General features: G+C 42.2%; 1 protein-coding gene across 1 annotated transcript in view; it reads right to left on the bottom strand.

Moving 5' to 3' along the window:
• The window catches only part of PPM1G (protein phosphatase, Mg2+/Mn2+ dependent 1G), a 130,202-nt gene that overhangs the window by 13,939 nt on the left and 101,792 nt on the right, over positions 1-14,471 (bottom strand). The window contains exons 8-9 of the mRNA XM_029596345.1: positions 10,022-10,151; positions 494-596 (exon numbers count right to left, since the gene is read on the bottom strand). Coding sequence (XP_029452205.1) covers positions 494-596; positions 10,022-10,151 — 233 coding nt within the window. The remainder of the gene's footprint in view (positions 1-493; positions 597-10,021; positions 10,152-14,471) is intronic.

Here is a 14,471-nt window from a genome sequence, read left to right as displayed (position 1 = left end):
TAAACATTTATTCTAGCAGATCAATGCTTAAACCAAAGTTTAATAGAGTATGGAAAAAAAGCTTTGAAAGAAAATATTCATGCAAAAACATAAGTACAAAGAGAATATTTAAAAAGAGAAAAAACCTTTCCACATGGTGTAACACACACAAATCTACCAAGAAAACTAGAATGGCTGAAATAAAAAAGTATTAAAAATGAAAACAGAATTCACACATTGAAAAACAGCCAAAAACAAAACAAATAAACCCCCCAGAAACCACACTTTCTCCACACACCTCCAAGTAAAGGATGATTTTCCTCTGGGGGGGGGGGGGGGTTAGGTGCCAGCTAGTTGTAGGTACAAATACAAACTCCCTCTGGAGAGGCATATGCCAATGTCACATGACATGACTCATTAGTATTAACCCTTAACATTGATTTTGGGAAAAGACTGCTTTTCCCAACTAAAGCAGATTAAAAAAACTGAGCTATACAAAAGCCCCTCCCATTACCTCTTCTACGATGGAAGAGAGGGGCTGCAAATCGCCATTCTCATCCTTCTGGGCAATTTTCTCCTGAATGAAATCTACCACCTCCTGGCTGCTCATCACATTCCTGTCAAGAGAAAGAGAGCCCTCATAGAATATAGTAAAATATAAGCAGCTGCATTCCATAAAAAAAAAACAAAAAGCTTGTGCAAGGGACAAACAGCATGTAATAAATTATTGCTTCTCAACTTCACTGACTGCACAAAGTTAATTGCTGTACACAATCATTTTCTCAAATTTGATCACATGCATAAGATTTGGTAGGTAAAACGGAATATGTATTCTTTACAGCTAGTGATCTCTCTTATTGGATCAATGTAAGAATTTTGCAGTGATGTACATGAGATTTCAAGACCACACTGGTCCCTTATTCAGCTTCAAATGTTATCATTGGTATGATAACATTTGAAGAATCCAGTGTTCCTCAGGACAAGGCTATCAGATAACTTTTTACCTCAGACTACCAAACTCACATAAGAACATAAGAAATTGCCATGCTGGGTCAGACCAAGGGTCCATCAAGCCCAGCATCCTGTATCCAACAGAGGCCAAACCAGGCCACAAGAACCTGGCAATTACCCAAATACTAAGAAGATCCCATGATACTGATGCAATTAATAGCAGTGGCTATTCCCTAAGTAAACTTGATTAATAGCAGTTAATGGACTTCTCCTCCAAGAACTTATCCAAACCTTTTTTGAACCCAGCTACACTAACTACACTAACCACATCTTCTGGCAACAAATTCCAGAGTTTAATTGTGCATTGAGTGAAAAATAATTTTCTCCGATTAGTCTTAAATGTGCTACTTGTTAACTTCATGGAGTGCCCCCTAGTCCTTCTATTATTGAAAGTGTAAATAACTGATATCTACTCATTCAAGACCTCTCATGATCTTAAAGACCTCTATCATATCCCCCCCAAGCTGAACAGCCCTAACCTCTTCAGCCTTTCCTGGTAATGTTAACTGATCCAAGATAACATTTTTCAATTTAATCCTAGCATTAACAAACATTTCATTTATAATGAAGACCTCATCCAAATGTTTAATTAGCTAAGCAGGGCAAGAAAAAGTTGTTTTGTTTGTATTAACATTATTGATATAGAAATACTATTATACTCCTCGAATAATCAAGACCTTTGGGTGCATCTGCTAAGGAAGTATAATAGTCTAGTTCCCAAACCTGTCCTGGAGGACCCTTAGCCAGTTAGGTTTTCATGGCATCCACAATGAAGATGCATGAGATAAATTTGCATGCATTGCCTCTATAGCAAGGCCACTCTTCTGCGAAATTTCATCAAAATCCAGCAACTAAAGAGAAGATGGCAGCAAGGTGGCTGGGGAAGCCCATCAAGGAGCAGAAGGAAGCAGGGATTAGTGGAGCCCATTCCATCAACTGTGAGCATTTTCAAACTCTTACAGCAACACTTTTTGGTAGCTGGCCTGCAAGCTTTGCAGTGCCAGCCAACATAACCATACTTGACTTTCAGGAAAAGAAGGGATTGAAAGAAAAATCACTGAGGTTGAGGGGAGGAGAGGTGGAATATGCCTACTTTATGCTCCGCTGCTAGCATACTATTTTTTGACTTGTTTGCTCTGGGTTTTATCAAGGAACGACCATGCTGCTGCAGTGGTAAGATTTCCCTTCCCATGTCAGGTGCTTTTTTGATGCTAAGCTTACTGTAACTACTAGTGATAGACTGTAGTCAGATGTGGTCCCCATAGGCAAACAGGCACTGATGAATTTGCAGAGCTGTGTATGTCTGTGCCAACAAGTATGAGATATTGTCATATCGGGGTGAGGTCTCTGTGCAAAGGTTTACAACACAGCAGGGCTATCGGGTGAATAGATTTACGCTGGAATGGAAGTTCACCATTCCTCAAGTTTTGGCTCCAGTTTGCATTCATCCCTGATGGTTATTCTAAAGGATTTCTTTTTTCTTGCCATCAGAACTTGGAATTGCACTCTGCATCTTGCTCACAGAGCTCAAGAAATAAGAGGCAGTCCAGGTCATCTGCCAGAGGGAGTACAACCCACCACTGACATCTCTGGTAACCCTGGATTGAAGTCTGCCTCATGTAAAAGCAGAAATTTCTCTGAGTGCAGCAAGACATGGTAGAGGGCTATGCCCTTATGGTATCCCCCTCTGAAGGCAGAACACAAGGAGACAAGTATTTTAAATGTTACACCAAACAACATACTACTACAGTGTGTTTCTTCTGCTCCTCACTCACTCTCAGAACCAGCCCTGGCACAGAATCTCAACCTAGTTGCTAAACCAGCAATTCTACCAAAGTCTATGGAGTTTTAACCTTGAGGCTAGGATACCCCCAAGGCCTTCTTAGCATACTCAACTTCCTCATAAGCACCATCTAAGAATTCATAAAGGGATCTTTCCCCAGATGTCTAAGACTCTCAGGTGGATTCAGGGTCAGAATATGTGAATGCATAAGAACATAAGAATTGCCATGCTGTGTCAGACCAAGGTCCATCAAGCTCAGCATCCTAAACAGTGACCAATCCAGGCGGCAAGTACCTGGCAGATCCCATAAAGTAGATCTAATTCCTGTTACTAACTCCCAGGAATAGCAATAGCTTTCTTTAGTCTACCTCAGAGCTTTCCAAACTTTTCATGTTGGTGACACACTTTTTAGACAAACAATTTCGGAACACAGTAATTCAGTCTACTAGCAAACCAGAGGTTAAAGGTTAAACGAACGAAATGTATTTCGACAATTTACGTATTTTTCCTTAAATATATACATAAAATGTTTCACGACACAACCTATCTTGTGAAAACCTTTCATTTATATTAAAAATATATAATATTCCAAGATTAATATTATTGTTATAATTTATGAATAACAATAATAAAACAAAGTTATTGTGTTATTCAATTTACCTCTTTAATGAGATATATGAGCTTGATGGGATGAACACAGCTTTTGAATATTTGGTGTTAATAAAGTCCAAAGGGTCTTCTGCGTAATTTTAAAAAGCTGGCCAGTTTCACACTATATAATTATTTGATAGCCTCATTCAACTAATTATATATGGCTATGAGAGTGAAGTCTGGAATTTATAGGAAGGGACAGAATGTCAATATAAATCCTGCACCTCCAGTTCTGTAACTCTGTGCATCCACTGAAATTCCCCCAAACAATGGAGTTTGGATGTTTTCCTTACAGCTCATCATACTAAAAGATATTTTCAAATGCTGGTGTCACCTCACAGTAACAGCAGCACAAACACCTTCCACTGCCAGGCAATTGTGAACTAAAATAAAACCTCGCAAAAAAAGACACTCAAAATCTATACTGCAATCCCATCGTAACATAACAGTAATAACACCAAGGACTCAAACAACAATAACCCTACCTGTGAAAAAGCAAGGGTAAATATTACACTGGGTCCTAGAATACCAATACACCACCTACTGAGGAAACAAAACAAACCAGATTGCTATAGATCCCTATGCTAGCAGAATCTCTCATAATGGTCACACACACAGAGCAGAGACAGACCCTCACCAAATACAGAATACAAAATAAAGGAGCACAAATTAGTCAAAAACTGAAATGGAAACCCCAAGAAGCCAGACTCTGTGTATTAACAATGGAAAAACAGAACCACCATTCCTCATAAAACAAATAAAATCAAGAAATATAAAGCATCAGTTATATTAGTAAAACCATACTAATAAAAGAATATTTTAAAACTACTGAAATAGAATTTCTATTAATTAAAATCATATACATGTTTTACAATTTCCCAAACACCAATAAAATATTTCAAAACAGCACATATATCAAATTACACCCAATAATTAAAACTAATAAGGATTTTAAAAAGCCCCTGCTGTCCATACGTGGGAGCTCTTAATTTCCAGTCACCCTGATATTGTCGAGGATTAGGAGGTTATCCTCTCTCTCTCACACATATTCACATGTCCATTCTCTCACACATACACTGTCACATACATACACATTCATGCTCTTATACCCACCATAACCTCTCGCTCTCACAGACACGGACACACTCTCAGGCTCTAAGACACTCTCTCCCCCTCCACACACACCCCCCACACAAACTCTTACTCCCCTGGATTTTCTCATACACACTCTCTCTGGCTCCCTCACATACACGCAAACACACACACCCAGGCAAGCTGGGTCATTCTCACACCACTCCCTCACCAATGCACACATTCATTCTCACACACACAGACCTCAAAGATCCGTTTAAGGTGAACCTCCAATTTGCAGTCTTGCATATCTTTCAATGCCACAGAACCCACCATGGGAATGGTGGTCCGCTTAGTCACTGCGGACACTGCCGCATCGACCTTAGGAAGTACAAAACACTCCAAGACCTCCTCTGGAAGGGGATAGTTCTTCCCCAAGGTCCTCCCCACCTTCAGCGAAGCATCAGGCATCCCCCACTCTGCATCCATTAAATTCTTAACCGCCTTACAGTATGGAAAGGAAGCCGGGGGACCTCTTACCCCGTCCGGGACGGAATCCTCTTCCACCTAATCCGGGTCACTTTGGGGCATTTTAACGCCCAACACCTGAAAGGCTAAGGGCGTTAAAACAGGCTAAGGAGGTCAGCCTGTTCTGAAGAGAGGAACTGGAGGTTCCTCCAGTTCCTCTCTTCAGAACAGGCTGACCTCCTTAGTATCCTTGGACCCGAGGCTAGGGACCCCTGGATCATCTCCCAGCAAAGTATCCCAGACGCCTGCATCCCCGGGTCAGAGTCTTCAGAAGCATCACCGCAGTCACCAAGGCCCCCTCTGACTAACCGCCCTGGTGCCAGAGGTGACAAACCTCTGAGCGGAGGGCGATGATGGCCTGACCCCCAAAACTTCCCAGAGTCCGCTCAGCATTAAGGCTCATTCTGCATCCAGGCTGTTTGCTGGCCAAAAAGGCCTCGTGCAGTGATAAAACAAATTCTGGGGAAAAGCACTTTACAGCCCCAGCACCCTCAGAGCTGCAGCAGCAGCACCAGGCCCACTCACGATTTCTACCCCCTCAAGGCCCCCCCCCCAACCGACCCCTAAGTCAGAACGGGCCAGAGACAAAAGAGGTGGACTCTCCCCCACTCTCCCCAATGGTTCAGGAACTGCTGTCGAAAAATCCAAGATGGCCACCGTTCCTGCATACTCGGAAGAAGAATCAGTATCCCGGACAGCGCTGCGGCTGAAAATAGCCCCCGAATCGCCGGAACGCTGCTTCGCCAGTGGAGGAGCTCCGGAGGAGCCCTCCCTGCCCCCTGAACAGGAAGCGCAAAGACTGGCCCTGTTTAGACGAGATCGTGCCGAGCCACAGGCTCGACACGTGGTATCTGGGGTCATGCTGAGGAAGGGAAATAAAAATACCGTCGAGAGGAAAAAAGAAAAAGGGGAAAACAACCCCAAAGGAAAAAGAAAGCCTCCCTCAGCCCGGAGCTGATCTTACCCAGGGGGGGGGGGGGGGGGGGGGGGGGGGGGTTTCACCGTCAGAGCTGTGCTGCTGTCTGCCAGAAAAAAACAGCCTTGGATTTTTTGCTCTTTTTTTTTTAAACTTTATGGAAAAGTACACAGAGCTAAAAACCTGACTAAAAGAAATAGGTAGACTCAGACATAAGGGAACGCAAAACTCCCTGGAGAGCCTGCAGCCACCTGGCTAGCCTCATGAGGGAGGGATCTGGACAACCAGATGTACACCCCACGAGCACACAGATGGGCTCACAAAAGGGAACAACACCCGGCCCGTCTGCATCTACTGGACGGGGTAGGACCCACAAGGAATCTGAAGAAAAAAAATCAAAAATCCCTGGGAGGAAGGCTCAAAAGAAAAGCATTAAAGACAAAAAACCCGCAGAACTGCAGGTAGAGCACCCTGTGCCATCTACTAGTCACAGAGGAAATACTGGGGAACTACAGGTGGCACTAGGGTTTATGTAGCAGGGTCAGGCAAGTTTTTTTTCTCTGTCTCCTCCTGCTGCCAAGGATGTATGAGCCCAGGCGACTAGACTGATCCGGGTCCGTACAGGGAGCATGGTGTATTGGATCAAGTGAAGCAGCAAAAGGTGTCTGTGTTCTGTTCTCTAGCACTGTGGTTCTTAACCTTTTTCTATCAGGACACACCTGAGAGATGATGCTCACATGTGTAACATTAAACACATGACCATCATGGGACTAAATAGAAACACATACTCTGCAACTACAGTGATTCCCTGCTTTCTAACAAAGGATGTAGAGCAGAACTAAGACATTTCACTGTACATAATACAAAACCTGAAAAAACCCCCAAACATTCTGTACATGTTTATGAAACCCAGCAGCACTAACTCCAAGAAATGAAACAGCAATAGCCCTACCCACGAAAATGCTGTAGTTCATCACCAGTGCAATATCATATTGAGAAAAAACAACAAATAAGACTGATAAAAATCCTAACAGGTTAGGAAAGAAGCTAATCTCAGTCACACACACATACAACACAGACAGACCTACCTTCACCAAATACAGAATAAAAAAAAACCCCACAAAATGTGGAAACAAAAATTGGAATGGGAACCCCAGAAAGCCATTCTACATGCAGTGCAGGACTGGAGAACCAGAAACTGCTACAATAAACAAAGTTCAAAGATAGAAGAAATGCATATTCTCAAAACTGACATTAAGGCTCTTGTACCCAGTCACTTCCCTCCATGCACCCATAACCCCTCACTTGTCCCAACTACTCAGTCATCCCTTCACATGCTCATATTCCTGTCCACCATTCCTGACCCCCCTCCACCCCGCATCCTCTTCCCCATGCTCCCTCTCCCCTGCTAAGCTCTCTCTACCCTTCCCTCTCTCCTTCTCCACCCAGCTTACCTCTGACCACCTCTATTTTTGGAGCAGGCCTTCACAACGGTTTAAAGAAATAACTTTTTACATAAAACAGAGCAAAACTGATTGCATTATAACAAAAAAAACTTAAGGGGATATAGATTGATCTTATATTCTCCAGAGATAAAGTTTTTGTTGACATATCGAACTAAGGAGAGTGATTAACTGGGGAGGGAGTATTATGGTGAGTCGTAAGAAAATATTAAATAGAAATTTGGATACATAGTTAATTGTTGTTATAACCTTTATAAGTTGTAAGTGTATTAATTCTTATTGTCATTGCTTTAGCTCAAGGCAAATCATATGTGATAGTCCATGTTAATTGATGAGGGGGTTTGGGATATTGTGGACCTGTATTAGTGGTAATGTATTTTATCCTATGCCATCTCTATATGTTTGCTCCAAGAGCCAAGTTTTTAGGGGTTTTCCAAATAGTTTTAAGTTGCTCTATTTTCGTAAGTTTTCTGGTAGAGTATTCCATAGGCTTGGTCCAGCTAGAGAGATCGCTCTGTTCCATACTGAGGTAAGTCTGGCAGAAGTGATTGTGGGTATTGATAGTAGTGTTTTATTTATTTATTATTTATTTTTAACTTTTATATACTGACATTCTTACATCAAATGTAAATCATACCGGTTTACATTAAACAGAAAAAGCAGGAAATATATTTCCATAGTCTAATACAATGAACATTTATAATTAAAATTGTTAACAAGCCATAAAGGTAAGAACTTGGAAAAAAGGTTAACAGAAAAAATAAATAAAAGAGTTTTAAATGAAGCACAAAGGGTTGCACGAAGGGGTGCACAAAGGGGAGAACCCCTTTGTCACATGACGCACGGCACCTGGTGGTGAGGCGTTTTTCAACTGCCGAAGCTCTCAGTGACGTCGGGGTGGGGGGCGTGGTCTCCCGATCTTCCTCTCAGTCACACATCTATTTCCCCTCACCTCCCAATGTTAGTTTCCCTTCTTTTTTTTTTTTTTTTTCATGTTGGTGTTAATTTCTTGCGGGGGCCCAAGGATGGAAGGTGGCCTCCCCGCTCGCCAGCGCCTGGTGGTGAGGCGTTTTTCAACTGCCGAAGCAGCTCTCAGTGACGTCGGGGTGGGGGGCGTGGTCTCCCGATCTTCCTCTCAGTCACAAAGTCAAATTTTGTTGATCTTGTGTTGCTTGTGGGGTGTATATTTGGATTACAGCATTTAGCCAACCAATTTATTTTCCATACATTGACTTGTGTAGTATGGAGAGTACTTTGAATTAGATTCTTTTTTTCAATAGGTAACCAGTGCAGGGCTTTTAAGACAGGCGTGAATTGCTCTGTTTTTCTATGGCCGGTTAGAATTCTTGCAGCTGCATTCTGCAGTATTTGGAGGAGTCATGTGGTTGATTTGGGAAGACTCAATAGAAGGGAGTTACAGTGATCAAAGCTCATGAAGATCAATAATTGTAGAATGGTTCTAAAGTCTTGTTGATTTAGAAGTGGTTTTCCTACCTCTTCCTGCTCAGTCTCCACACCTCTATCTCTCCCTACCCAGCAACCCAACCTCCTTTCCCCCACCCCTTCCTACCCAGCACATTTCCCCCTCCACCTGGCTCCCAGCTAGCAGAAAAGGCTTCAGTCCAATTCAGTCTCCCTCCTCCTTTACCAGCAGCAGATGAAGGCAAGAAACATTCAAGAGAGGAAGAAGATGAGGAGGCAGCAGAGGTGGGAGTCAGCAGTGAATCTATAGAGCACGCACCTCTTTCCCTCATGCTCCTGCTTTCTCATCCAATTCCCATAGGATAAAGAGAGCATCAGCAGCCTCACTGCCAGGCAGGGCAGGGGAGGGGAAGACAAAGTTGGTGTCCTGCCAGGCCCATATGAACATGGATTGATGATATCTCACTCTGGTCTGAGTGAAGGAGGAGGGAACAACCTCCCACTGGGCCAGGAAGAGGAGAAGGATGCAAGAGCAGCTTCCTATCACATTCAATAAAGAAGTCAGCCAACTCCTGCCCAAACTGATGAAGAAAGAGCAGTCTTCTGCTGGGTCTGCGACACACCGCTCGGGACCTCATGACACACTAGTGTGACCTGACACATCTGTTGAGAACCACTGCTCTAGCAGGCTCTAGTCCCTAAGACTTTCCAGACAAACTTTTTTTCAGCTTTAACTGAAAAAATAAAATTGACAAATAAGAACATTTCTTCATATTCATTGTGCTATATTATGGCAAGAGGCAGGTGGCACCTTATAGACTAACCAAGTTATTGAAGCATGAGCTTTAAACATCAGGTGCATGAAGTTTAGACATAGGTGGGTAAAATATATGGGGTTGGGGGTGAAGGATACAGAACAAAAGGCACTGAAACTCATGCCTCAACAAATTGGTTAGTGCCTTAAATTGGTTAGTCTATGAGGTGCCATCCTCTTCTTGCCATTTTTGCTATACCAGACTAATGTAGCTATTCCTCTGAAGATCTGAATGTTTTCAACTATAAGCTCATCAAGTCCTGAATTTTAAGAGTTGATCAGTGGGCCCTGGGTCATTAATAGCTCTCAAGTTGGATTAAACTGTTAGAAAAGGAGAAAACGTATGTCTCCCCTAACCCCACTCTGCCATATGTTGCTCTTACCAAATACCATCACAGGCAATGACCATGAAATCATGCTCCTCATTCAAGGTTAAGACCTTAATGTCTGGCAGTGCAGAGATCATCTGTTCTTCAGGCGGCAGGTTCTTATTCCGTTTGTAGAAATGATCACCTGGGAACAGATAGAGATAATTCAGTAACATGGAGCCAATACAAGCTGCAAAGTTAAGTCCTTCTCAAAGTTAGGATTCTCTCACACCAAATCACTCCTCTCCTCTTTCCCTGTACACCAGTCTTCAATTTTTTCTTTACTTAACACTGCAACCAGTTTCCCTATCACTCTCCTCAATCACAATGTCACTAGTCTCTGGTTTCATTTCCTAGAACAGAATTCTATTGAATATAGAAGCTGATAATAATCATATTTTATTCTCCTTGTTTTGTATTACTTTTTGGACTCAAAAGCTGTGTACCATTTACAGGATTACAGTTTATACAGTAATTAAAATGTTTCCATACACCACACTAAATGAAATATTTTGGTTGTGCAAGGGTGTTTTGACTTCCCATGGAAGACTGTTACAAGTCATGCATCTCCATATTTCTCAGTGATAAGCCTCATTAGATTTGTACATTGTGGATGCTGTTTGCATTAAATGGAGCTTATGTGCAGGAAATACCACAGAATTTTATCTTAGCCTTCAAAACCTCTACAATACTGCCCATTTTTGTTCAAGTATTCCCTTTTTGTGCATGCTGAAACACCCACACCACTTTACTTCAGAGAAGCCTGTATTTCAGTAGAAGTTGCTTGTGGGTTTTTCTTTGGATCCCAACAAATTTTCCTGGCAATTGTGTCTGAAATCTCTCTTGGTCTACCTGACCGTGGTTTGGTATTAACAGAACCCATAATTTTCCACTTCTTGATCAGAGTTTGAACAGTACGGATTGGCATTTTCAAATCTTTGGATATCTTTTTATATCCTTTTCCTAATTTATAAAGTTGAACTAGTTGTGCTCACAGATCCTTTGACAGTTCTTTTGCTTTCCCCATGCTTCAGTAACCAAAGTCAGTGCAGCTTTGGATGAAATGCACAAGGGTTTCTTAAAAGCTAAGAAACTGACTATTTATACGCAGACACTAATTACAATCAAGCAAGGCACAGGTGTGGATACCCACCCTTCAGTGCCATCTTAACCTGTGTGTCAACTTGAGTGTGTATAAGCTAAAACATTCAAGAGTATGCAAACAAGACCATTTTATTATTTCCTTTATTGCTATGCTTTAATCAAAGTGCTATTCTGTGACGCATATTAGTTTGATCTGAAACACTTTAAAAATAGAAAATGTTTTGTCTGATCATTTATGTTTGCTTAAAAAAAAAAGATTTATTTTTTTATATTCTGCTTTTTTGCACTTCAAAGCACAATCAGGTACTGTAGGTATTTCCCTATCCCCAGGGGGCTTACAATCTAAGTTTGTACCTGAAGCAATGGAGGGTAAAGTGACTTACCCAAGGTCACAAAGAGCGACAGTGGAACTTGAACCCTGGTCTCCGCAGTTCGCAGACCACTGTTCTAACCACTGGACTACTCTCCACATTCCTACAAAATTCTGACAGGGGTATGTAAATTTATGATCACAACTGTTTGCCTTGCCAAACAATTCGTGTCTGAAAATACGCCTTAAGAGAAAAATGCTTGAGCGAAGCCTTTTTCAAAGGCTCAAACTATTCACAGTTAAAGGAATCTGATTACCAAATCCAGATCCCAAGATGAAACAATTATCTAGACTGCAAGATTAATATGTTTAAAATCTTTAAGGAACAGAGACGCTCGGATGAGCTGCCAAAGAGCTGCTTTGAAAACAACCTCAAAAGCTAGCAATCGCCACTACCTATACCCTCAGAGTAATAACAGTGAGGCCCTTATTCAATCCATCCTGTAGAAAGTCAAAAACTGAAGCAAAGAGAGGCGGTAAGAGACAAACTTCTGTTTGAACACCAATCCTCAAAAATCTTCCAGACCCTGACACATACGAAGGAAGTGGACATCTTCCTGACCCGCAGAAGGGCACTCACTACCACCTGGGAGTAGCTTGCTTTTTTTTTTTTTTTTTTGTTATTTAATTAAAGTGCTCACTAAATGACCAGGCCGTAAGATAAAACAGATGGGGTCTTGTGAACCACTGGACCCTGCATCCACACTTTCCTGGACTGTGGGAGCCACAAAGGACTCCCCCCTTCCAACATCCACACATCAGGGATGCCTTTGCCAATCTGGAACCACTAGAATCATGAGACTTTCGTGAACTCAAATCTTCTGTAATGTCCTGCTTATCAAGGGCCACTGAGCAACACAAAAGAACCTTCTTCCAGCCATTTTCAAATCAGGGCATCCACCCTGATGACCTCAACTCCTTCCGACTGAAGAAGCTGCTCACCTGGGCATTCCCGCGAGAGGCCATCAGATCCATCAATGGCTTCTCTCATATGTTCACTATTAAAGAAAACATTTCCTTTAAAAAGGCACCTCTCCCCTAGGTCCAATGCATTTCAAATGAGAAAATCTACCTGCACATTTTGTATTCTATGTAAGAATCCAAAAGAACCCTCAGATGTCCCTCTGCCCACTGCATCAACCGACCCACTTCCTGTGCTCCCTTCAGACTCCTTGTGCCCCCCTGGTCAATTCACATAATCGGATAAAACCTTTAACACTTGTCCCTCCAGAACAGAAGCAATGTGCAGGAGAGCTAGTCTTATTGCTAGTCTTAAAATGATTGATTAACCCACCTGGCAGCCTGGGATGACCAGGTCCCCTGGGCCTTGTGACCATGACAATGCACTCCCCAATCAAAGAAACTAGCATCTGTTAACAACACGATCCACACTGGAGATTCCAAGTCCACTCCAATTTCCAGATGTTCACACACTAGCCATCAAGTTAAGCTCTGCCTGGCCTCTTCCAGCAAAGGAAAATTGGTTCTTACCTGCTAATTTTTGTTCCTGTAGTACCACGGATCAGTCCAGACTCCTGGGTTCTGTCCATTCACCAACAGATGGAGGCAGAAAAAGTTCCAACTGACTCCGCCCCTTCCGTGAGGTGCACATACAGTACGTCAGTATTTAAATGTAACAAAGCAGAACTAAAAAAAAACAACTAAGTAGCTAACTGCTATAAACTGGGAGAACATTCATAATTGATTCATTTTAATCGCCTGTATATAACATTTCTATTACTACTGTTTTTGTTTTAATGTTATTTGTTATTAGTATTTATTCAATTTTCTCCAAGTTCATTTTCCTGTTCCATGTAAGACACACTTGTTAAGTCACTCCAATCTTATATGTAAACCGAAGTGAATAGCAACATTGTTGCTAGAACTTCGGTATATAAAAAATGTTAAATAAATAAATAAATAAGAACCAGACTCTCTGACCCAAACGGCAGCAGAGCACCTAACAACATATAACAAACATATTATGTGAAAATACTTATCTGCAAAGTAAATAACAAGAACGAGCGGACTCTCCTTTATCTCCAAACTGAAATGGGCGGGACTCTGGACTGATCCGTGGTACTACAGGAATGAAAATTAGCAGGAAAGAACCAATTTTCCTTTCCCTGTACGTACCCGGATCAGTCCAGATTCCTGGGATATACCAGAACTCCTTTACCTAGGGTGGGACCCTGAGAGTCCCGCTCGGATCACTGCATCACCGAAACCCCCAGATCCTGGAGCCTGAACATCCAGGCGATAAATGTCTAGCAGAAGTATGTAAAGACTTCCAAGTTGCTGCCCTACAAATCTCATGCGGAGATACTTGCTCACACTCCGCCCAGAAAGTTGCTTGAGACGGAGTAGAGTGAGCACGAAGACCAGATGGAAGCGACAGACCATGAAGTAAGTATGCCGAACCAATAGCTTCTTTTAGCCATCAGTCTATAGTAGCCCTAGATGCTTTGTGCCCTCTCTTGGGACCGCTCCAGAGCACAAAAAGATGGTCCAACATGCGGAAACTATTAGTGACCTCGAGATAACGCAATAGAGAGAGTCACACATCTAGCTTTCTCAAATCTCTAGACTGAGGATCTGAAGGCTGTGAATCAGGAAAAGATGGTAGATCAATCGACTGATTCAAGTGAAAAGAAACCACCTTTGGAAGAAAGGACGGAACAGTCCTCAAAGAAACTCAAGAATCTGTAATTCTTAAAAATGGTTCTCTACAAGATAAAGCCTGAAGTTCAGAAATCCTACGGGCCGAAGAAATAGCCACCAGAAAAATCACCTTTAGGGTAAGGTCTTTAAGAGTAGCCCTCTTTAGAGGCTCAAAGGGCGCAGCACAAAGAGCTTTAAGAACCAAATTTAAACTCCATGAAGGGCAAGGAGTTTTGAAATGAGGATGCAAGTGTTTTGCGCCCCCCCGCGAAGAAAACAAGCCACATCAGGATGGGATACCAGGATTACTCCTTTTATCTTCTCACAGAA

Source organism: Rhinatrema bivittatum, chromosome 3, assembly GCF_901001135.1.
Source record: "Rhinatrema bivittatum chromosome 3, aRhiBiv1.1, whole genome shotgun sequence".
NCBI classification, from domain to species: domain Eukaryota; kingdom Metazoa; phylum Chordata; class Amphibia; order Gymnophiona; family Rhinatrematidae; genus Rhinatrema; species Rhinatrema bivittatum.
The sequence above is the reverse complement of the archived record's forward strand: the minus strand, read 5'-3'. Positions and strand labels throughout refer to the sequence as shown.